This window comes from Epinephelus lanceolatus, chromosome 1 (assembly GCF_041903045.1).
Source record: "Epinephelus lanceolatus isolate andai-2023 chromosome 1, ASM4190304v1, whole genome shotgun sequence".
Classification (NCBI taxonomy): Eukaryota; Metazoa; Chordata; class Actinopteri; order Perciformes; family Serranidae; genus Epinephelus; species Epinephelus lanceolatus.
Genome location: NC_135734.1, coordinates 24,956,743 through 24,979,261, shown reverse-complemented (window position 1 = coordinate 24,979,261; position 22,519 = coordinate 24,956,743). Strand labels below are relative to the sequence as shown.

The following is a 22,519-nucleotide window of genomic DNA, read 5'->3' as shown; positions in this document are numbered from 1 at the left end:
TAGTTTTATTTGCAGTCCAATGAAACCTTGCCACATTAGGTGGTTACATATCATGACCAAAGATAACTTGACAGTTTATTTCCACTTGTTCTGACTGTTCCCTTGTTATGTTTCCTCCCTCTCAGGATGTAAAGTGGAGTCTGTCTATTTAGGCGTGGACTCTGTGAACACACACAGAGAAAAACCAGAGGTAGGTATCCCAGGCAGCACACTGTTATGTCTCTCAGCAGGCCACGTAGACAACATGAATCTGCTTCACAGCTGATTCCAGCTGCCATCAAATTCAGTCTGCATCTCCCTGCTGCTGAAGGAGCTGTGGCAGTCAGTGCTGATGCGTCCCTCTCTTCTTATTGCACAGAGAAAGTAAATCTGTCACACACGGCAGAGGAAGCCGTGTTCAGTCTCCGTCCAACCTGTGATCCCTGACAGCAATCAAGACAACTGTGCCATCACTTAACAATGACAGCCCTACCTCCATCCGCTCAGCCCTTTTGTTCTCATTTCATTTTTGTCTTAGTTGTGTCATGTTTGTGAAGTCATTTCCTACATAGGCCCTGAGAGCTTAGTGCACTGCAGCTTAAAGAAGAAAGTGTAAGACAACAAAACCAATTACTGGAGCTCTGCAGACCACACAGAACACAATGGAAATTAGTTAAAACTATAATGACCATAGTAATAATAATATGTAAAGTTCATTTAATGAAAATAAACTCATGTACTTTTTTTTCTTGAATGCATCATATTCTGTCAGTGGTGAAGACCTGTTCTCCTTTTGCTTGTGTTTTGACTTGTTGCAGTGGGTCGAGTTCTCAGGGCCAATGCATTTTACTCAGTTGTACATTTTTGTTGGAACTACATAACATAATTGGAGTTTTAGGACAAATCAGTCAGCTGTGTGTGTTTGTGTACTTGTACATTTGTGAGGACCAGTGTGATTTAACAGACCTTGGGGGTGAGAATGTTTGGGCAGGTTTGAATTAAGCTTAAATTCAGTTAGGGTAAATAAAGTTCCTCACAAGTATGGAAGTACAAATGTGTGTGTGTGGTGGAATAAATATGATGAAGGAGAGAACATGACGACAAGCACATTTCATTAACATTGTTTTTATCTGTCTTCAGTCACACATGTAGGATGTAACTTTGTTTTTTACATAATTAATATTATTCCAATTGTCTTAACATGTTAACTATTTTTATGTGTACGAGTAAAACATACATTTAACCTCATCATATATTTTTACTGCAAATGAGGCACGATATTATTTTCATATGAGTAATTGTTTTTTAAAGCTAATGTCTCTATGTTAACACTTGTTAATGTTTAAATGTGAAGGGTTAATCAGTAACACCCAACAAAATCCTGCCTAAAATTTCAATATATAATATATATATAGAACACAATTATAAAATCATCACTTACACACGTGTATGTACATCAAATGTACTTTTTCAGATTTTTGGTGTTTGTGAAAGCTATTGCAAATATAAAAATTCAAATTGGAAAAATCATCTCTCTCCTGTTACTTTTTTTTCTGGTGAATACATCAGTGATCAATGAGTATAATGTGTGTATAAGTACAGTTGTGTGTGCGTCACATGTCAGAGTGGATGTTTTGTCTGAATAAAGCAATAAGTAATGTATGAATAGTCATTTACAGTAAAATACTGACTTCTGTATTACCTCTCAAGTCTTGTTTGATATGAGTCATCTAGACTGTTCAGTGGCAGTAAAGAACTCTGAACCATAAGTGATTCAAGTCTTTAGAAATCCACCTTCAACAGATTTATTTTATGGCAAAAACTGTCATTTAAAAACCACTGTAACATCACTCACAAGGTCCATTCATATGTTTATTAACACCGGCTGAAAGCATTAATTCAACCTTCATTGAACTAATTGCATGAGTCATTTCACTGTTGAGTATCAAGGGCATATTCAATGAATTAAAGTCAATCTGTGAATGTCGGATAAGTAATTTTTATAACCCAGTCATTTCCTCTCCTCACTGTTTCAGAATGTCAACGTGCAGCGCACCACAGAAGACGCTCTGCAGACAGTCCCAGCTCACCTCTAACCTCCTGCACTCCCCGTTCCAGCCGAGACCTCGTCCGACTTTCTGCTCGGACTTCTGAACTGCATAATGGCAGCGGTGCTGTTCAACCACCCAGACTCAAACTGTAAAGCACTTTCACTGAACGTCATTTTTATATGTAATCTGTTCTGTTGTGAACTTCACTGAACTGTTACTCTAGCTCAGCTCCAACTGAGGACGACGAAAGGAAAATGCCAATATTTTTTTCATATGTGGGTCTGCTGTTGCAATAATATTCCCTTACATTTCAGCACCTTTTCCTCCATGATGATATTTAATATCTACTGTGTGTTGTGCACCGTGTATACTGCCATATGCTTCCAGTGTTTCTGAAGACGTTTTAACTGTTTGAAAAACGAGTACCGTGACACTAAAAAACTGTGAAGATTCTAAAGAAAAGACTACTTCAGTTAAAATGATAAAAGTCGTAATTCCCTGACTGGTGAGCAGAAACGCAAATGAACTTTTTATTTTTTTAAAAACTGTGTTTTTCTTTGCTAGTTGTTGGATTATATTAAAAAGGCAGCCACTGTGTTACGGAGGCCCTGAGAGGCAAGTGAGCAAAGAATTCTGGTGATACATTTTTTAAGTCTGACCTACACGGTTTTCTTTCCTGTGTTAATGACTCAAGAACAGGTGGAAAAAAATGTCCTAAAAATGCAAGATAGTCTTTTTAAAATTAAGATAATTTGAGCAACAAGTGGAAAAGAGTTTTGCCTGGATCAATTTTGTTGTGAATTTTTTATTTATTTTTTGTCAAGTGTTGTTCTAAAACTCATTTTGTCATGACTGCCCCATTTTTAAAATGACAAAGCATTCGTGAGTTCTCCCAGGTGAGTTTTAATTTCTCCATGCACCCTAAACACGAGGTTCATATATTGTGTGTTAATAAGTTATTTAACACTGCTCTCATTTGTTTTTCTTTCGGCTAGAAATAATGTTTATTTACATTTTTATTTTGCTTAACAAGGTGAAGATTGTGTGATTTAGTCTGCGCCAAAAGAAGAAACGACAGTAATGTTACAGAACTTGTCCTATGTAGAGCATGTGGTTGTGGTGCACTTCAGCCTCTTGTGGCCAAAATTAGTATTACAACTACAAACAAAAAAATATAAACAGGAGAGAAAACTATTTAGATTTAGGGAAAAGGATCACCAGAATTGTTCTTCCTCAGTTGCCTCTCAGGGTGTCCGTACAGTGTATCTACTCTGAGTAAACAAAGATTAATATAAATCTTAAACCATTTCAGAGGTGATAATAAAATCCTTTCACCATAAAGGATGGAAATGAGATTGTAAATATACCTGACACAGATGTAGCTTCTGTTCTGTAACCTGAACTCTTGGGATCAGACCTTTCCTCTGCTACTATTATAATGTTTAAACCAAAAAGAATTTTTGGGATGGACAGTGAAATGCTGTGACAAATCTCCAGTCATTAGTATGTCACTGAAGAAGGCAGCCTTTGATTGACCTGTGATTTTATTGTTGAAATTAATGCCTCAGTTTAAAGGTACCGTCCAAACTGTACACGCATGTGTGTTTGATGTAAAATATATGTGTATGTGTGTATGTGTGTGTGTGTGTGTGTGTGTGAATCTACATGTATTTTATGGTATATCAGTTTTTGGAGACCTCTGTACATTTTCTGTAATATTATACATTTGATACTGTACATTACTGTGCTGAAAATATGATTCCAAATGCCTTGTTTGTCTCCAGCTGTCACAATCTCAATGTTTGGGGTAAAGACAGAGCTGCTGGTTGTGTTTCAAAACACCACAACAAATATAAAAAATAAATCACTGAAATACAAAGAATAATGTTTTTATTTATCTTTAAGCAAGTATATTTATTTTACTTATTTGCACATACAATAGGGTTCATTCTGTGGACTACTACAAGAAATGTGCACCAATTGTTGATTGCCCTCGTGGTCTAAGGTCTGTCATAACAAAACAAGCTAAATTAAATGTGCATATAATATATATATTTAAAAAAAAACAAAAACAAAAGAACATTTAAATTATTTTAAAAATCCATATTACCCTGTGCTCATAAATATTGATCATATATACCTTTTTTAAGGACCTGCCCTGACGTCTAATGTTCTACAGGCAGAAAGTAATGTCTGGTGTGAATATTCATTATGTACAAAAATCAATATTTCTGAGCAAAGGGGAATTTTAAGGTTAAAGGGCAAAACCGCACTGGCCTGCACGTCTTATGTTTCTCGACTTCTCTTGGCTGATAAAAGTTTGTCTCCTCTCTGCTCTGTGATGTGAAAGCTCCACAGTGACGGCCAAGATTGCAAAAGGAATGTCTTCCTGGGTTTTCTTTCTCAGAACTGCAAAAGAAAAAGAATATGTAAGCCACAGTAACTCTAAAAAGACAAAGATGAATTATATTACTTCATCCCTATTAATAATATAACTTTAATCTTATAAACAGCATAAAACTTGACTGAATCAAAGACCTACCACAGAAATCTCATAGACGAGCTAATGTTAAAATAATACAAAAACTAAACCCACTTGTCAAACGCGTGATGCAGAAAAACTACAACTTACATTTTTGAGGAACTCCTCGGCGACGATACGAGCCCTGGCGTTGACGGACAGCTTCATTTCACTGATCTCCTTGTCGATTTCCTCCATGAAATGAATGACAAAGTCCACCAGTTTGTGTTTATACATCTGCTCCGTGTGGAAGTTGGTGATGAGAAAACTGATGTCATAGCCCTGGGAAACAAAGACGGATGACAAGAGAGTGTTTTTATCTTTAAACATAAATAACTGACACTAATGTGAGATCAAGGTTCCTACTGAGCCCAACGAATTGTATTTGTGGAAAACATTTGTGGCTTAAAATGGCAACCGCCATTTGATGTTTAAAAAAAGAACAACACTGTTTAGTTACTGCTGTCTCTACGGACTGGGACATTTAAGGTACGTTCAAGAGCTCCAACTATTCAAGGCCATTAAGGGCATGACAAAACCTAACTCCTGCATACCTTTACCTCATCCACGACTACATCAAGTAGACTAATTTGTCATGTTTTAGAACAGTGGTTCAGCCACGAGGTCCAGATTTCTCCTCAGTCATTAGTTCAAGGTCCACACACAGTTTTATATATTCAGCGTCATACTTGATTTGACCATGTTGTCAAACTAGTTTGCTGTATGTGTTAAGTAGCTGTCCATTATTCAAGTCTACAAGTCTACAAGAGCAAAAGGCACATCAAAATAAAATCTCTGTTGCGGAAATTCACTGTACTTCAAAATAATGTGTGTTTTTTACAAACTTGACATGTTGGCGAGTCACTTGCAACCCACTTTTGGGCCGCAACCCACCCACTGTTTTAGAATGTTTGCAACAGTTCACATAACAAAATCATTTTCATTTTTGTTCCATATTACCTTTTACAGGACAACTTGTTGCCTATCCGTCTATTTTAAGCATTTTTCCAACTGTTGGAGTGTGTGTGGGAATCCTGTAACTGTGACTGACCCACTTTCAACGCCCACTTACCTCCACTGGTTTCCTCCTCAGGATGAAGAAGTTCTCCGCTCTCATCATCATGAAGCGCATGAATTTATGGCACAGAATCTTCTCAATCTCATCTGCCTGCAGCAGCAGAATATTTATGGTCAGGGTTACAGACACATTTCCGATATTCACATCAACAAAATGTATCACTAATTGCTTAGTTTAGCAACTGGAAGCCAGACAGCAGCCTGACCGACTGACCTGCTTGACAGCGATGCTGACTCTGACAGAGTTGATGGAGCCCTCAATCAGGACTTTCTCCTTTTCGTTACGGCTGATGATCACAGGCTGGAGGAGCAGCTCTTTACTGCTCCTGTAAGTGGGAGAAATACACACAGTTCATTTTCTCTCCACAGGAACTAAGAGGTGGCACTCAGATTATACACACTGGTCAAATTTAAATCTAACAATCTAAGCGACAGACTCACCGTACTTCCACCTCTGGTTTGTTGTGTCTTTCCACCACTTGTGAGGAGAAATTCTCCAGGCAGAGGGCGGCCTGCAGGGTAGCACGCACCGCATTGAGGTATGGGCGCAAGGTTGCCGTCTGAGGGAGAAGAGGCAAGAAGAGAGTAGATGAGAATCATTCCTAAAGAACAATGCCTGAAACTACGGGCAGGCGCACCTGAGACACATTTCTCCCTGGTCTCACTTCATCTGACATCTACAGAATAAGAGCACTGACTGCCTGTGATGCACTGTAATTTTAATTTTAATTATTTGAAATTTTAACTTATTTTAAGTCATACCAGTGTTTTATAATTTATTTTATTGTATGTTACATAATTTATGCGTCTACTCAGGAGCCAAAGTAACGAAATCTTGTTTAATATGTGCACCAATGGTGTATTTGTTGAATAAAACAATAAAGCAAGTCTAAGTCTAAGTCTAAGTCTTAAGTCTCGACCTAGACTGGGCCTCTGGTTCATACATTATCCATCACATTATCACATTAATGCCACCTAAAAACATCACTAAAATTCTGCCAAATACAAATGTCTTAAAATCATTTTATACAGACTGAATATATCTGTGCATTTTCTAAAGAAATAAAGTTCCATCAAAAATATTGCCCTGGGCGAAATTCAGAAAAACTAAGAGAAAACATGTTCATAATTGTGGACATTATCTTAAGACCTAAATAAAGTCTACCTTTACACCAAGACTTATGCAAAATTATGATGTTAAAGAACAGTAAATGTTACAGACATTGATAGAAATAACCTACAATTTACTTTTACATTTTTAACTATAACCTATGTGGTACTCTGTCCACCACTGCACTTAATCACATCACATTAGTTACACATTGAACTACTTCTATTTTTCTCTTTTTTCTCTCTGAAAAAAAAACACCAACACAATATTGCTTAGTTGTTTCCTCAGAGCCAAAACATCAGGACACCACGCCAAAGTACACACTGATACTATTACTGCAAAACTGAACAGTGTCCTTCAACTTAAGACACAGTGTTGACACTGACACAACACTGTGCTGAAGGAGGACATGTACTGCTCGGGGATATTTTCCTAAAAGCTCCAGAACAGAGCTCGACTGGGAAATCAATAGTCGATATTATCAGCCAACAATACTAATTAGATATAGGGTACTGTTATTGTTATATGTTGGCCAGTATGTGGCATGAAATTACAACAGAGATGCCAAACACTTAAGTATAAGAAACACTGTCTCAACTTCATTATTTATCAACAATAAAATGCTGCATTTACATATCTTTGTTTGAGAACATAACCCACATGCTGTTGTGAAATGCAGGTGCAGTTTCAAAAAGTGGTGACCAATATAAGCATGTTGAAAATGCAGCTGCATCACATCATCTGAACAGCTGTTACCTGCTAAAGACTGAGCTACTCCACTAGCTGGTGTTGACACTGACAGGAAACAGTTTTCAAAGTGTTCACCCATTTAAGCAAATGATAATTTAATTAAAATATTTTTAAAGTGAGGGACAAAGTAGCTGGAGACGGTCAAACATCACCAGGTGTATCACACTGATGTATTTTCACCATCAGCTGGTTACACAGTCAGCTAGCTCACAGATGTGTTTATCATTGTAACGTTAGTTCGTTCGTCTACGTTACCTGGCAACACACTCCGTAACTTAAACCAACAGTCACATTCTATCACCATGGAAATGCACCGCGACGAAGCAGGTTTCTATGCCAGTATCTGGGATGTTTTCTCTTTTAGCTCTTTTAGCTAACGTTAGCCTGCTGGCTAACTGCCTCCTTAGCTAGTCCTGGTGATACTTGATATAAACCGAGCTGCGCCGTCCTACATGGATGCTCTGTAAGTCGAGGAGCTGTATCGACCTAATATCGATTATATCTGACATCTGCAATTGTTAAACTGCGTCAGGTTATCAGCACATATGTGTAATTTCTCTTACCATTGCTCTGTGTGATGAGAGGCGGCTAAAGGCGGAAGTAGTTACACTTGACAGGGCTTTTCCGTGAACATACCGGAAGTCAGCTCAACCGCTATCGCTCTGGATTTGATCTCAGTTTGCAAGATTAAAAATAAAACACACACCGGGGTTACAAAATTTCCATTTAGCAGTAAATGTCATAAATCAAAATGGTCTTTAAATTGCGTATGTCAGTATTAATATAATTAAATAAAGTCAGACAATAATATTTTTCCCTCACCACAAGCTCACTAGAGAAAACATGTTACACCAGTCTGCCTGCTTATTACTATAATCAGATATTTAACAGGTTGTTCTACATTTCAGTTTGAGTTTCTGTGTTAGCCTTGCCAACAGTCTAATTCTTATTAAATCGATAACTGAGTAATGATGAGATGGTGTAATATCTGGGCTCAGTGTGCTAAAATGACTTTTGTCAATTATTGACATCCCACAAATGCAACCTCTGTTTGATTCATGGAGCACACAGAAATGTACATGGCTCTGTGCAGGGCTGTGGCTACACCACTGGGGACACAGAAGTCTTTTTTTGGCAATCTCGGAGGATATGCTATGATCACACTCACACACTTTATAGCTTACATGTGCTTTTTAAGGATGCCTCTGATATTGAAAAGACTTGATAACTTAAATGTGATTACCTGCAGATTAATAAATCTTTAAAAAAAAGGGGGAAAAAAGAAAATGGAATTTAGATTTTTTTTACAGCCACAATAACAAACCTGACTGTGTATAAAGTCCTTTTAGATTCTTCAAGGCCATGCAAACTTAAACATTTGCAATTAGCCTAGCGAATTTGACCTATTTTGACATTAAAGTTAGGTGGATCTATGCTGTGGTGTAAGGGAAATATTATATTACTACTCAGTAAACCACTGAGTGATAATTATATGGGCAAACAAGGAGTTAAGTTGAACCAGTCATTCTCAAATTGTGGCGTGCCCAGCCTGAGGGGGAGCATAGAGCCACTACAGGTGGGGCATGGATGACCAGGGTAAAAATATGGAGTCAAACTGAGCTGAATGAATATGATTTATGTAGTGAAAATAAATGAAGCTTGCTGATGCTATCACACTGGCCTTTATTTGACTAAAAATCAACATGGATCCAGTTTTGTTAGTTGCTTCCCAATTATTGTCAATGATTGATAAAAAAAAAATTCAGGGGTGGGGGGGATGACAGAAAGAGTTTGAGAACCACTGATTTAAATTGAGTTTGCCAAAGTCATCCACTTCCATATAATTCAAAACAATCACAAAAACTTTTACAGGTGAAGGTGCAGCTACACTAATGCTGTATTCAAATGGGGTCGTGTTTACCGTGGTCATGAGAAAAGTGTAAATGAACACCCTCAATGTGGTATTCATGATCTGGCAAGTGGAAATTTTCTGAGAGCTCCAAGTTCACAAGTTCATTTTCACAACTTCCCATGTCGTAAACATGAGCTCCACTGAACGCAGCATAATAGGAGAGTCAGGAGGTTGTCAGTCAGGCACCTTGCATGCACACCCTCACAGTCCTGAGTGGAACCTGCTAAAGGTGGTGAAACACCTGTGTGGAGGGATGTACCACGTTTTTTAAACACTGCAGTTCATCCAAGCATAGCATCACACAGTTAAACTGTCACAGAAGAAGTTTTTGACTTGTCACAGTGGGAAAAGCACAGGTGTATATGATGAAATTAATGATGGCTGAATTCCATTCAGCTTTTCTGATTTCTGGTTCAGGTAAGATGCATGTTGGCTCAGTCACAACTTATTGCAACACTTGACTAGAGAAGATCCATTGTTAGTGTTGTTGGTAACACCTTTGATTTTCCTATGACAAGTCAAAATGTCTGCTCTGAGAGAGGCCCGTTTTATGTTTCAAGTCAAGCTTGAAAACACAGAAATGAAATTGGTTGTACTAAAAAAACTGTAAGAAATTAGGTAGAAAGTAAAAAAGAAATGAGACATTGTTAGACCATTGATATATTCAAGATTTTTATTATTTGACGTCCCAATTTTCTTTGACAACATCATTGGCATCGCAGTGATTTTTTTTCTATAAGGAGAAGGAGTAATACCAGGGCAAAAAGTTGGATCTTTTCTTTAAATGGAAAGAGAGAACATCCATTTCAGTTCAATCCATAAACCTTTACCATCTATACACCGTAATGCACAATCCATTAAAAATATTAAGTACTTAGCCAACCTGAGCTACAAGCAGATAGAGAGAACAGCAATAACAAAGACATGACAGAAGACAGGTGTATGCTGTGTTGGTGACACGTATTGTAATTCCATAAGCGTTGAAAGATGTCTGATGAAGGACATAACACATACAGCAGTAATAGTAGCAGTACAAGTAATGTTACATAAAAGGCAAATATTAATATATCAAGGAATTAATCCATGTTTTACACTGTGACTGCGTTATCAGCTTTTACTTAAAGTCTACTAAGGAACATTTCTTCTGCAGTGTGAGGCCATTATAAACCCACTAACACACGACCTTGTAGGGAAAAGGCAGTACAATCACCAAAGTGTTCCACAAATTCTCAGGGATTATATTTGACATGGAAAACGAGTGAGGAGGTATAATTTGAAGCTTACCAAAAGGCGTGTGGTAGCAGACGTTGCCCAAAATCAGTCATCCCGCTATAATATTTAAAGGCAAAAACATAAAAAGAAAGTGCAAAAAAACAAGCATGTGTTTCACATTGGCTCGAGAAATACCATAAGCCAATTAAAATATACATATATAATATAATATATATATATAAAGTTCAACTTGATTATTTCTTGACAGCTAGGCAATAGAAAGCAAAGAGAAAACAGAAAGAGAGAATTAGATACTTGGGATGCTGACATTAGCCAACATCATCTCACATTACAGAGCTTCAGCCGGTCCATCTAGTGTTCCCAACTGCACTCTTTGAACATGGCACCATCGCGCCCCCTCAGTGTGAGAGTCAGGGGCCACAGTCAGAAGAGTGGGTGGGCAGGACAGGAGGTCACTCACTATCGAGTCGGGGGGGCTGTGAGGTCAAAGGGGGGGTGTCATTCTTCTCTTGTGTGATCTTTGGGCACTGGATTTATCAGCGAGTGAACACTAGCATATTAATTTGTGTTCTAAGTGTGTGTGGGGTACATCCATGTGCAGCGTACTGCGTGAGGGGTTGTGTCGATGGAATGAACAGTGGCGCGAAGGAGGAAGACCAGTAGGGAAGTCTTTTCCCTGGGAGCAAGGTGCAGGTGATGTAACCGGTGACAGGGTGTTTCAGAAAGCCAAGAGAGGAGATGGTCCAAGTTGTCCCTTAGCAGCTGCAGCTTTCTGCTGAAGGTTTAGCTCTGTCATTCCTATCCAGTTTTATGGGCTCCGGGAATTCATTATACAACTCCACCTCTGTCTCCTGAAACGCAGCAAATGAGAGAACATAAGAGAAAATCAGACTGACAAAGTAATAAAGACTGGGTTTTGAGTTATTCATGCACTGAGATATGCAAATATCCAAGCACTCATCTTAACGGTCTTTAATTTTTCATTTCAAGCAGCTGTAACTCACTTGTTTGAGGGCGTTACGTGCAATTGTCTGGAATGCCTGTTCTACATTTATGGCTTCTTTGGCGCTGGTCTCAAAGTAGGGGATGTTGTTCTTACTCTGACACCAAGCCTGAGCCCTTTTGGTGGCTACCTGTGTGAATAAAGAGGAAGAGATTCATCAATATGGTGAGCTGGAATGCACAAGGATGAGTTCATGGTTGTCTTCAACAGAAAATCATTTTAATTAAGTCAGAATGTTTGCATTAAATGTTGTTTCACATCATTCTTTTTTGAGTAAAACAGATGAAGAAAATCATACGCTAGCTCTATTCAATTGGCAGCCCACGGGCCACATTCAGCCCAGAAGTAACCTCCGAGTAGCCCGGCTAGGGATGAGTACTGAGACCCAGTGCTGGGAAAAATTAATCAAGACCGTAGTGTTAATGATCTCTGACGTTATCTGTTCTTCTATTATTGCTTTTGAGTTTTGGTTTCATGTAGCATCATGCTGCAGCCTGTTCCACACAGCACACACACTCAGACACACACGAACACGACACGGAGTGAGGTCAGAGAACAGTAGAGAGGTCGCGGTGCAAATGAAGGTGATGTAACTTCATGATTACTCTAGTTGACAAAAATTACGCTTGTTACTGTACCTAAGTGCAGTAAAACCTTCGCCAGTAAAAAGCCAATAGGCAACTTTATGAGTACATTCAGCATGTACAACCTGCAGACAGTGAGTCTCCTCGGTAGAGGGTCAACAGAAAGCAGGATGAATGACTGATACTGATGTCTGTGTTCTTTGTGCTTACATAACATTACTTTTTTCATTCAGTATTGTGATGTCTGGAGTAACATTATTTCACTGACATGTCAGATTTGTTTTCACTGCGGTATTATTGAGTTTACATGGTGACTTTGCTGTTGTAAACTTGACTGTTGCTGCCATAGACTGTATAAAGCTTTGTCCTGTATTTTCCTAAACACTTGATAACAGAGGAAGACGTCAGGAGGGGAGGTATGTGCGTGTGTGGGTACAGAGAAGGGAAAGGGAGAGAAGGAGACGCTGGTAGACAGAGAGAGTGTGTTATTAGTTGCTGTTAATGCCACTTGTTATGCTTCTGTGCAGTGATAGCACTTTTTTATTCTGTTTCTGCATTATATGATGTTCCTCAGTCAGATATTTGACAAAAATATTTGTTTTTATTTCAAATGTGATATAAGCATTGCTACTTTTAACAATTTACATTTGTTTAAATTTGTCAATACTAAAAGCTGAAAATGTCTGACATTTTCTCGTTTTAAAATCCAGCCCAATTAAATGTGTATTTGAATAGATCTATCATACGCCATATAAGGTCACCATTGTGCAGAAAGATGGCGGTATTTTCATCTATATTATAAAGTTCCAATGTCCATCCTTATGGACTCTCAAGACTGTCATGCACAAGGGCATCGAGTGGCCGAGTGGCTACAATATAGAACAAATCCACATTTCCTGTCTGTATCCCTGCTGTTATAAAAGATAACATAAAAGCGAAATACGTCCCCGCCCAAAAAGAATGTGATGCACACGGGTGCTATTGGGATTCTAGCCCTTTGATCTTGTCCTGCACACTTTACGTGAACGTTTTAACACTTTGATAATTAAAACTGGAATGACAATAGTCTAAAAAAGACGGTCAAAAACAAATTCAAAATGTACCTTGCAGTAAGCCATGTTCTTTGCTCTGTGGAGCCAGGGTACAAAGTTGATATTGTTTTTTTCATTTACTGGTTGATGAAGTTGGTCCGAAATTTACTTGCCCAAGTAAATTTTTTACTTTTGACGTACCTTTATAAAACCACTTGCAGCAAACCACACAATACATAATTGGAGTTTCGCCCACATTCTACAATGCTACTTCAGTTCATAAATTTTTTCTTTACCTGCCACCATTTTCTAATGAGTGCCTGATTGGTCCCGCGCATGTACAACTATCAACAGAGCTGAGAAGGAAGAGAGATGGCTCACTCCTTAGCTACTTCCATCATGAGTTCTGCAGAAAACAGTGTGTTTAAGTTTTCTTTTACCCCTTATGGGCGAGTGACTTGGTAGAATTACTAACTTGATGTGAATTTTAATTTGCCCCAGGCAATCGCGCAATCCTTAAAGTTGAACCCAGGATAGTATGATGTTGCTTTGTTTGCATCTGATCTAATCCAACACCAATAATATGCTATTTGTGGGTCATACTACAGTGAGTAACAAACACTGACCCTTATTAACATGCATAACTACAAGCCTCGAACTTTACTTGGAGAAAATCCGTTGCCCAGGTAAATTGCTCTTCCACTCCTCATACAGCAGTTTGAGCACTTTCATTATGACAGTGACGTTAATTTAAATCTCTGAGGGCTCAGTGTTCGCTCCGTCTGTACACAGTGAGCGAAAGCAGCACACTGCAGCTGTGTGCTCAAAAGCACTTCATCAGCACTCACAGCCCAAAACCCATTAATGTAGTTAAGTAGTGAAGTGTTTGAGTGATCTGACATTTGAATGCAGCATGGGTAATGATTTAAAATGAGGTCATGGTGTGGAGGCATTATTCACCCATACCAACCTGTCTGTTCTCCAAGTCAATCTTGTTGCCTAGCACCACAAACGGGAAGTTCTCAGGATCTCGAGGGCTGGCTTGGATCAGGAATTCATCTCGCCAGCTGTCGAGTGTCTTGAAGGTGTTGGGGGCGGTCACATCAAACACCAGCACGCAGCAGTCAGCACCGCGGTAGAACGCAACACCCAAAGACTGGAACCTCTCCTGTCCAGCTGTGTCCCAGATCTAGACAACCACAAGGAGACAAAAAGGTTAGTGTATGGACACGATTACAGAGCAGACGAGCTACAAATATTAACATATATGGGGAAAATGAATAACACTCATGCCATTTTGTGTATCTAGTGACAACCATTTCATTCTCAAAGACGCAACCTTGTACTATACCTGCATTGTAACGAGCCGGTCGTCCACCATCACCTCTTTGGTCAGGAAGTCTGCTCCTATTGTAGCTTTGTACTGGTTACTAAACTTCTTGTTCACATACTGGTTCATTAGGGAGGTCTTTCCAACACTGAGAGTAGAAGACAATAGACAGCAGGATAACAGAGACTGAAAAAATAAAAGGCGGTACAGGTCTGCTGACAGCTTGCAAGAATTACACAGTAAAAAGATTCATTTACAGACGGGTATATGAATGTAGTCAAGATCCCATTTACATTTTGTACCACTTTATGCATCTTGGGGCGGATCGGAGAGTCATCTCATTACACACAAACGGAAATGCAACCAAGACGCATTACAGACAGATTGAAATTTGATTCCTCGAGATACCTCCCAGGTGTAACTACTTTAGTTAGCGGTCTGTCATAAAGTAACCACTCATTTTGTCTCTACACATGTGATAATGGCAATGACAATGAATTACATGAATGAGATAATAAATTACAAATGAGATCAATCATCACTACTTCTGTCATCTATAAAGTGACAGAGAGAAAAAAGCTCCAGCAAATTCACTCTGATCCCGAATCAGTGCAAACACTGGGTGATCTGTGTGGGTGAGAGAGAATTGATCTGTATTTGCTGGAGCTGTATACAGATCAATACCCTAAACTATTCAGTGGTTAGGAGCCAAAATATATTTCTGATATGCTGCTTTGTTATGAACCATGCAGACCTTACAGATCGTCTTGGACAGGTCTGCTTACTCTCACCTGAGTCAAGTTTGTGTTAGTTATGGATAACTGTTAACTGACTAGTTATACTTCTTTTTGCTGGAAACTAAACTGCTAAATCAAATTTCTTACAATTTTTGCAGTTACAAAAAACACCTTCAAGTGCATTATGACCATACACTGAGCCAGAGAAGTGTCGACCCCGATGTGCATATAAACAGATGTATGATATGGCTAACGGAAACATATTTGTGTAGGTAATCACATCTGGATTTTATCCCAACACAACACACTTGAAATGCCTTAAAATGGAGCCCATTATTGTGAAAAACAGTTTATAAATCGCCATAGTTTAAAATCTGGTACCAAAATCACAGACAAAATATTGTGACATCAACAGTAGAGGTAGAGGAGTGGATTTGCTTGTATCTATTATCACAATATTTATCAAACTTAAACTTACTTTAAGACAGGCTGTGAAACATCAAGAGCTTGTTACATAATTACTGTTCACAGACACTCCTGTGCAGTACTCAGCATGAAAGTCAATGTTAAGAAGCATGGTTGAGGAACAGCAGGACTGTTCTGCCTGGAGACAGCTTATGGCCGAGTAATACTCCTGCCAGCAAGGAAGTAACACTGATACAAGCCGTTCTTCAGTAATCGGACAAAAATAATACCTTGGTATTAAGGTTGTTTCCCACCAAACTATTTTTAGAAAAGACCTAACTGATAATTTCCATGCTGGTTTTGAAATGAAGGAGAGAAAAATCTTGTGATGTGACTCACCCAGAATCTCCCAGGATGATGACTTTCAAGAGAACTTTCTTCCTGGATGTCATTTTTCCACAGCTGCAGAGAGACAAACAGCATAAAGTTCAGCATACAGGGAGCACTCGACAGTGCCTTCCTAACCTCTTCATTTCAAGTCACAGCCCAATCACCAGTTTCTATTGTTCAGGGACAATACAATCAATACAAAGGTTAATCTGTTTCTGTGCAGTCAGGACCTTTGGAAAACATTGCTCTATAAATTTGTGTGTAGAGTTTCATGGCCCTGGACCAATCAGGATTGAATACCGTTCATTCCAGTCATGTGCTCTCTAAGCTGGCTGCTGGGTAAATCACGAGGAACACATCATTCTTTCTCTTTCTCCCTCACACGCCACAGGAAGTCACCTCCTAGAGGACTCGCTCCTTCTACGTATTACACAAACGGAGTGACACATCTAGATTTTTTTGCAAATATCAACATCACTACATCACTAGTGACAATATTCTAAGAAAATGTTATAATAATATTTTCTACGAGTTTCCCCTTACGGTTAAGACGAGGTCCTGGTAAAGAAAAGTTATTCACAAAGCATCTTAGCCCTTAAGAGAGCTCCTAAGGTAAAAACTGTTGAGAGTAGGTAGGTGGACTTCTAAGAGAAAGACAATGAAGTAGAATCTCCAAACGCAGAATGACAGGGAGTAAATAAAATGCTTCAGATTAGATCATGCAGGGATAATGTCTGTAGGCCATCTAAGTCCCACCCAACACAACAGCTCTAGAAATAAAGTGATCACAACACTCAGATATTTGGCAACTGGGGAAATGCAAGAGTGCAGCAGTGCTGACTTGGGTCTGTCACAACCGTCCCCAAACAACGACAACATTTTCAGTCTCATATTGTGACGCAGTTCATTTCATTTCCAATGGGTGTCCACACCTTGCAGGCTCGCAAAAGAACAACCAATTACATCTGTTAATAGACTGTGTCATACCTAGCAACAGAGCCAACCACACCTCCTCATTAAAGTGAAAGTTTCTGTCCCTTCCTTGCTCAGAGTTGCTTTGAGAAGTTTCCTAAATCACTCCAAAACTAGGACTCCATGCTAGAAATTTTTAAGCTAACTTGAGAGTGTTCTCAAATGGTTTGTGAATACGGCCCCAGGTGTTCCCAACAAAACAACAATAATCTTGTTGTCTGTGTGATTTCAGTTTGTCAGTCAGTTCCTCCACGTCTCTTTAAAGTTAAGAAAGTAAGATCTGAGATATTGCACAATAAATGACAGAGCGAGAGCAAATTATCTATTGTCCCCATCTTTTGTCTAGATGATGTTTTCACTGATAAGGTTTGGTTTTGACAGGCCACCATGGCAAAAATCTTCTCTCTGTACAGTATCCTATATTCAATCTTTTATCAGCTGAGGGTTTTTATAATACTTGCTTTTAGTCTGTGCTTACTTCCTGCTGCCATGGCTATGTACAAAAATAACAATAAATAAAGTTTTTCAGTACAATATTTCTTTTAGGCGTCATGGGAAATTACCTCACTCCACAAAAAATCTAAATTGCATCTGGGAGATGATTCATTCAACCATGGTTCCACAAAACTGAGGAAGTTAAGTGTGTAATTGTAGAAATGCCAGAAAGAAACAATGACATGCATCATACAGTTGATCCTGATCACTGGTGTCTGAGTTACTGAAGTATGACAGAGGCTCATCTTTACTCCCTCCTACTGTTATTAATTCTGCCTTCTAACTGTCCACAGTATTCCCCTACCTTCACAGATTTCACTTTCACTTATAATGGAGGAAACTCGTATCATGAGATGAACTGTGGGGCTCTAAAATAATCAAAAAATGGCAGCATTTAAGTCTTAATCCTTACTCAAATAGGCTTAAACAAACCTTGATTTCACAAGAAGCTGCATTATCTTTTTTCATACTTATGTCTTATCTGTGCCACGTAAACAGTCCAGCACACTGTTATTGACGAGAAGAAAAAATTTACTGTAGTTGAGCTCACTCTCAGTGAGAACAGCAGCAGTAGCAGCTGCCTGGTGGAAACACTGCCTATGATACAAGGTTTAAATAAATCAGTTCCTGTGAGATGTAATACATTTCCTCATAACACTCACTGAAGAGTATCTCAAAGAAATATTTCACTGCTGGAAATAAGGCCTGTCTGTGCAGTAATAATAAGACACAAATATTTTTGAAACAGGTGCTACATGACCTGAGAACACAGAGAAAAAGGTCTGTGGCATTCGCTTTTGCTTAAGAGGTAGAAAACACAACTACAATTACAGCCAAACAGGGCACTAAAATATCATTATGGAAGCATTTAGGTGAGAAATAAGCAGTGCAGTAAAATAATCTTGATTTATACTCGATCAGCAAAGTTTTACAGTTCAATTGCATGTCGGTACAAGATCATGTGCAAAAACGCATCATCCAGTGGAAGGGGTGGTATCTATGCATTGGTTAAGTGGAGGTTCTTTCACACATACTACCCACAGTTATGATACAAAGCTGGTTGAAAATGAGTAAAGTATCCTTTTACCTTTCACTGACACTTGTGATTTGAAAACAAAATTGTCTTTACGAAAAGTATTCTGTCTCTGATTTGGGGGAATACAAGTGATTACTGTCATCGCTTTTGATCAGTGAAGCATGATGACATATTAGACAACAGTTAGCAGAAAACATGACCACTTCCCATCAGCTCTTCACTTAAGTAAACATAGGTTGAGCACAAAGCACAATGACATTTTACACATGCCAAGGAATCCACCAACTCAAACAGGTTTTGGTGCATGCCATCTATAGAACATTAGCCATACTTATTTAAAAATAATCGAGGGGAAAAAACAAACAAATTTGATTCAACTAACACTGAATCACGAGCTATTAAAATGAATCCAAATTCTTAAACTGAGCCTATAAGATACAAACTCTTCAGTTCCCCTCAGGAGCTGGAGAGTACACTTGCATTCTTTCTGACTTGAACAAGGACAGCACTCCAGTGACTGCCATACTGTGAAGCACAACATGTGAAGCACTATATGCTAGTGACTGATTAGCTGACAGAAGCATGAACAACAGTACATCCCTGAAATCTAGATGTACTCAGACCACAGTCACATGACTACAAAAGAAACTCAACTCCAGTCTTTCACCTTTGACAGACAGCTGAGCGTTAGACACTGATTCCTGAGTGCCAACAAAGTAAGACATCAGGTGGATGTTTATCACTACAAACAGTCCGAGTCCCTCTGTCTCAAGACTCTTGAAATCAGCTAATACACCAGCATCAACTGCCAGCTTTCACTGATACTAGTATCAGAGCATTTTGTGACAAACTGAATTAATCTTAATTATAAAATGTGAAGTTAATTTTTACAGTATTTACCTGTCTGTGAAAACACATGATAGTATGGCACTGTAAAAACATAGCATTTACTGCACCAGTTAATTGTCTTTAAAAAAATGTATGTATATGAAATAATCTGTCGTTTTTTTTGTTTTTTTTTTTGTTAAGAGTGCTGCTGGTTTTAAGTAGCCAATGTGTCATGGGCATTTTTTCATGCTGTTTGCATTAGCTAAAATAACTGTGTAAACCTTTTTCTTGCATGATTTTGCATTAAAATATTCAAAAGATCACATAGTTTAGAGCAGTATTAGAGCGTGTCCTGGTATTTAAATGTGTTTTTTTTTCCTCTACTAGGAAAAAGTAAATTTGATCCATTGGCTCCATGTCTAATATTTAATTTCCTGTCTCTACCATTATGAGTTTGATGCATAGCTGCTCTCTCTGGTCCCTAAAAATGACCCAAATACATAAATTATCAGTGCAACACAGAAAGTTTCACCTTTAGTTTGCCACCACCAAACTGGCTATCAATTAATTTGTGAAATCTGTGACTGTAATACTGATAATGTTAATTATTTTTCAAAGCCACATTGTTTTTCTTTTGATGTTTTATCCATCCCTTGTTCATGGACAGTGTTCCATCTGTTTACATTATTTAAGAATCAAAAAGGATGACTGGGCAAACATCTGTAAGACAAAAAAAAACTGACAACTACCCATCAATGCACTAGCTAGCCAACTGTTCATAGCTTCTTATTGTGAAATGTGTGCTCAAAACTGTCATGTGTTGCACTCAATTAAGAAATCACCCTTCTGCCAGTAAATTACTGGCACAAGCAGCTGGAATTCACAGATCACCTCTGATATGGATTACGCCCGTACACCCACAGACACAAACAAACTAAATATAACTTTGGATGGCTTCAGATGTTTCTCAACGCTCAAACCCATCTGTACACGTCAGAAAGTTACACCATCTTCATGATTCCAGGTTAGCTACGTAACATGCATCTTGGTTAGTACACAAAATGTGATTAACAGATGGTTCAGTGACCCAGGGTTAACAAAAGGAGTCACGTCAGTGCGGTCAAAATCGAGCATATTGACAGAACGGAAAACAACATACACATGTTAAGCAATTAAAGCACTATACTACTGTATTAAAGGAGTACAAAATATCACATGCAGTAACAGATTCCTATATAACAATGCTTACAAACAAGGTGTTTCCCTACAATTACACAGTAACTCAATTTTAATCTTTCATTGCTGCAATTCAGGATTGTATCAAATGTAAAAACATTTCCACATAAGCCTTCAGACATATATATAGACATTCAACAATAAACACTGACGGTATGTACTTCAGTACAGCGGAACAAACTGGGAGGTACACTGTGCAGGGTGAAGGTAAAAAGAGACACAGCTGAGTATGCTACACTGTTAACCATGAAAAAAGGGTAAAACATTTTAGCCATGATGATTCAGCATGAATATAGGTTGTATTATATTCAAGAAAATTAAACGAATCTCATATCAGAGCTGATCCTAACTGCCAGGCAGGTGTTTCAGGGTAAAACTCCAGTATGGTTGCTGGTTGCCAATAGCAGAAACATGTCTCAGTGTCCATACTCAGTAAATATGATCTTGACAACCAATCTAGATGAAGTTAATGAAGAAAGCTGGACAACATTTTAATTTCAACAAGAAAAAAAATGGATGGAAGTGGATTTCAGGTTACATTTAATCTTGGCAAGCTTTTTGGCAGAAGTGATGGGCGTTGTAGCTCCATCAGATCATTAAAACACACACCTATGATCAAACAAATAAACTGAGAGACGAGTACCTGCGTGACCTGTGAGTCACAACCGAAACAAAAACAACTTAACACAGACAAACATAGTCTGCCTGGCAACACCACGGCAGAGACAACAGGGTATTTTTCTCATACAGCCTGTTGACAGAAGACATACATGAACTCGATCCTTGCCACCATCAAAATATTTTATGTCAAAATCCACAGTGACAGAAGACTAATCAATCAGCAGCAGAGAGTGGTGAGTTTGAGGTGAAAAGCTGAGTGTAGCCCGCACCCCCTCCACCTCAATATGCATGGACAAGTAAAAATTAAAGTAGCTAAATCACTCTGTCATTATTTGACAACGGGGGCTTCTCTGTTTTTTGACAAAGCCTTGTTCGACCGACCTCGTCTCCCCGGTTCTGCTTCCTTGTTGGATCCGACCCAGAGGAGCCACAGGCCGGCCTTGTTTTTGTCAACCAGCTTCTCGAAAAACATTGCACCACCATTAGCCGTTGTAGCGTTGGCGTTAATAGGACACTGACACGAAATGATGACTGAGCAAACATTATACGTATTAACAGTCTGTCGTCGTCTCCTGTACTTACTTTCAACTTGTAGCACACCGGAGCGGCGACTTCTTGACTTGAACCGAGCTGTCCGCGAGCTAACTAGCTGTTATTGTTCAGGGCAGTTAGCGTTAGTGGCTAACTAGGCGTTACGTTAGCTGGCTAGCTAGCTCGCTGGCACCGAACTCGTTAGCTAGCGTTAATTTGGCAGTACCTCGTTTCAAATTGTTAGAAAAATGTGTTGCCCTTTGCGTGGACGCTAATAAAAACCGCGGCGTAGATTGACGAGGCAGATTATCGACAAGTGGTGTGTAAATTTGGCACTTTTCTTAGATGCTTGCCTGCCAGCGAGCTAACTATCTGCTACCCCCAGCTTCTCTCTTCCCCTTTCACTTCCTCCTCCAAAACAACGTCTACGTGAAACGTCACACGCAGCCCGCTGATAGTCTCCGCCCACCTGTGAATGATTTCTCTATGTCACAGTAAAAGTTCTGCGTGGCTTCTGCAGAAATAATCAGTTTGTTTTTTGGAAGATAGAGCAATCAGTATATATGTAATATAATGACTATATGGTTATATGTTCAGATTCAGCTGCAGTTTCAGCTGTTTGTCATCAGTGCAACATCATATCATGTTACATCATATGATTGGTAGGCCCATAGAGGTTCAGTTTA

At 38.8% G+C, this 22,519-nt stretch overlaps 3 protein-coding genes across 8 annotated transcripts in view; 1 reads left to right on the top strand and 2 right to left on the bottom strand.

Annotated features, from left to right (window-relative positions):
* The window catches only part of pfkfb4b (6-phosphofructo-2-kinase/fructose-2,6-biphosphatase 4b), a 29,381-nt gene extending 25,472 nt beyond the window's left edge, over window positions 1–3,909 (top strand). For 4 of the 6 annotated variants that reach the window (XM_078167911.1, XM_033626122.2, XM_078167892.1 and 1 more), the window contains exons 13-14: window positions 126–190; window positions 2,016–3,909. In XM_078167911.1, coding sequence (XP_078024037.1) covers window positions 126–190; window positions 2,016–2,075 — 125 coding nt within the window. In that variant the 3' untranslated portion in view covers window positions 2,076–3,909. Of the gene's footprint in view, window positions 1–125; window positions 191–358; window positions 1,510–2,015 lie in introns of those variants that run through there. The other 2 variants (XM_078167915.1, XM_078167898.1) reach the window with 1 other exon arrangement.
* arpc4 (actin related protein 2/3 complex, subunit 4) lies at window positions 3,904–8,129 on the bottom strand. Its single transcript, XM_033626125.1, has 6 exons — window positions 8,053–8,129; window positions 6,070–6,188; window positions 5,843–5,954; window positions 5,624–5,719; window positions 4,663–4,833; window positions 3,904–4,439 (listed from the first exon to the last, which is right to left on the bottom strand). Exons 1-6 carry the CDS (start codon window positions 8,053–8,055, stop codon window positions 4,434–4,436), a joined length of 507 nt encoding a protein of 168 aa, XP_033482016.1. The 5' UTR covers window positions 8,056–8,129; the 3' UTR covers window positions 3,904–4,433.
* Window positions 8,130–10,060: 1,931 nt separating this feature from the next.
* LOC117257148 (ras-related protein rab7-like) lies at window positions 10,061–22,269 on the bottom strand. The gene is made up of 6 exons (XM_033627087.2): window positions 21,885–22,269; window positions 16,124–16,186; window positions 14,604–14,730; window positions 14,223–14,441; window positions 11,639–11,767; window positions 10,061–11,485 (listed from the first exon to the last, which is right to left on the bottom strand). Exons 2-6 carry the CDS (start codon window positions 16,174–16,176, stop codon window positions 11,390–11,392), a joined length of 624 nt encoding a protein of 207 aa, XP_033482978.1. The 5' UTR covers window positions 16,177–16,186; window positions 21,885–22,269; the 3' UTR covers window positions 10,061–11,389.
* Between the last annotated feature and the right edge of the window lie 250 nt (window positions 22,270–22,519).

What these genes read in the sequence shown, in the direction of transcription:
- arpc4 (XM_033626125.1), bottom strand. An exon ending in TCAGCATCGCTGTCAAGCAG is followed by an intron (nt 5,720 to 5,842) that starts GTCAGTCGGTCA and finishes CTGCTGCTGCAG; the next exon opens with GCAGATGAGATTGAGAAGAT. An exon ending in TGAGGAGGAAACCAGTGGAG is followed by an intron (nt 4,834 to 5,623) that starts GTAAGTGGGCGT and finishes TTTGTTTCCCAG; the next exon opens with GGCTATGACATCAGTTTTCT.
- LOC117257148 (XM_033627087.2), bottom strand. Translation starts at nt 16,176, where the DNA reads ATGACATCCAGGAAGAAAGTTCTCTTGAAAGTCATCATCCTGGGAGAT. An exon ending in ATCATCCTGGGAGATTCTGG is followed by an intron (nt 14,731 to 16,123) that starts GTGAGTCACATC and finishes TTCTACTCTCAG; the next exon opens with TGTTGGAAAGACCTCCCTAA. An exon ending in CACGTAACGCCCTCAAACAA is followed by an intron (nt 11,486 to 11,638) that starts GTGAGTTACAGC and finishes GCTGCGTTTCAG; the next exon opens with GAGACAGAGGTGGAGTTGTA.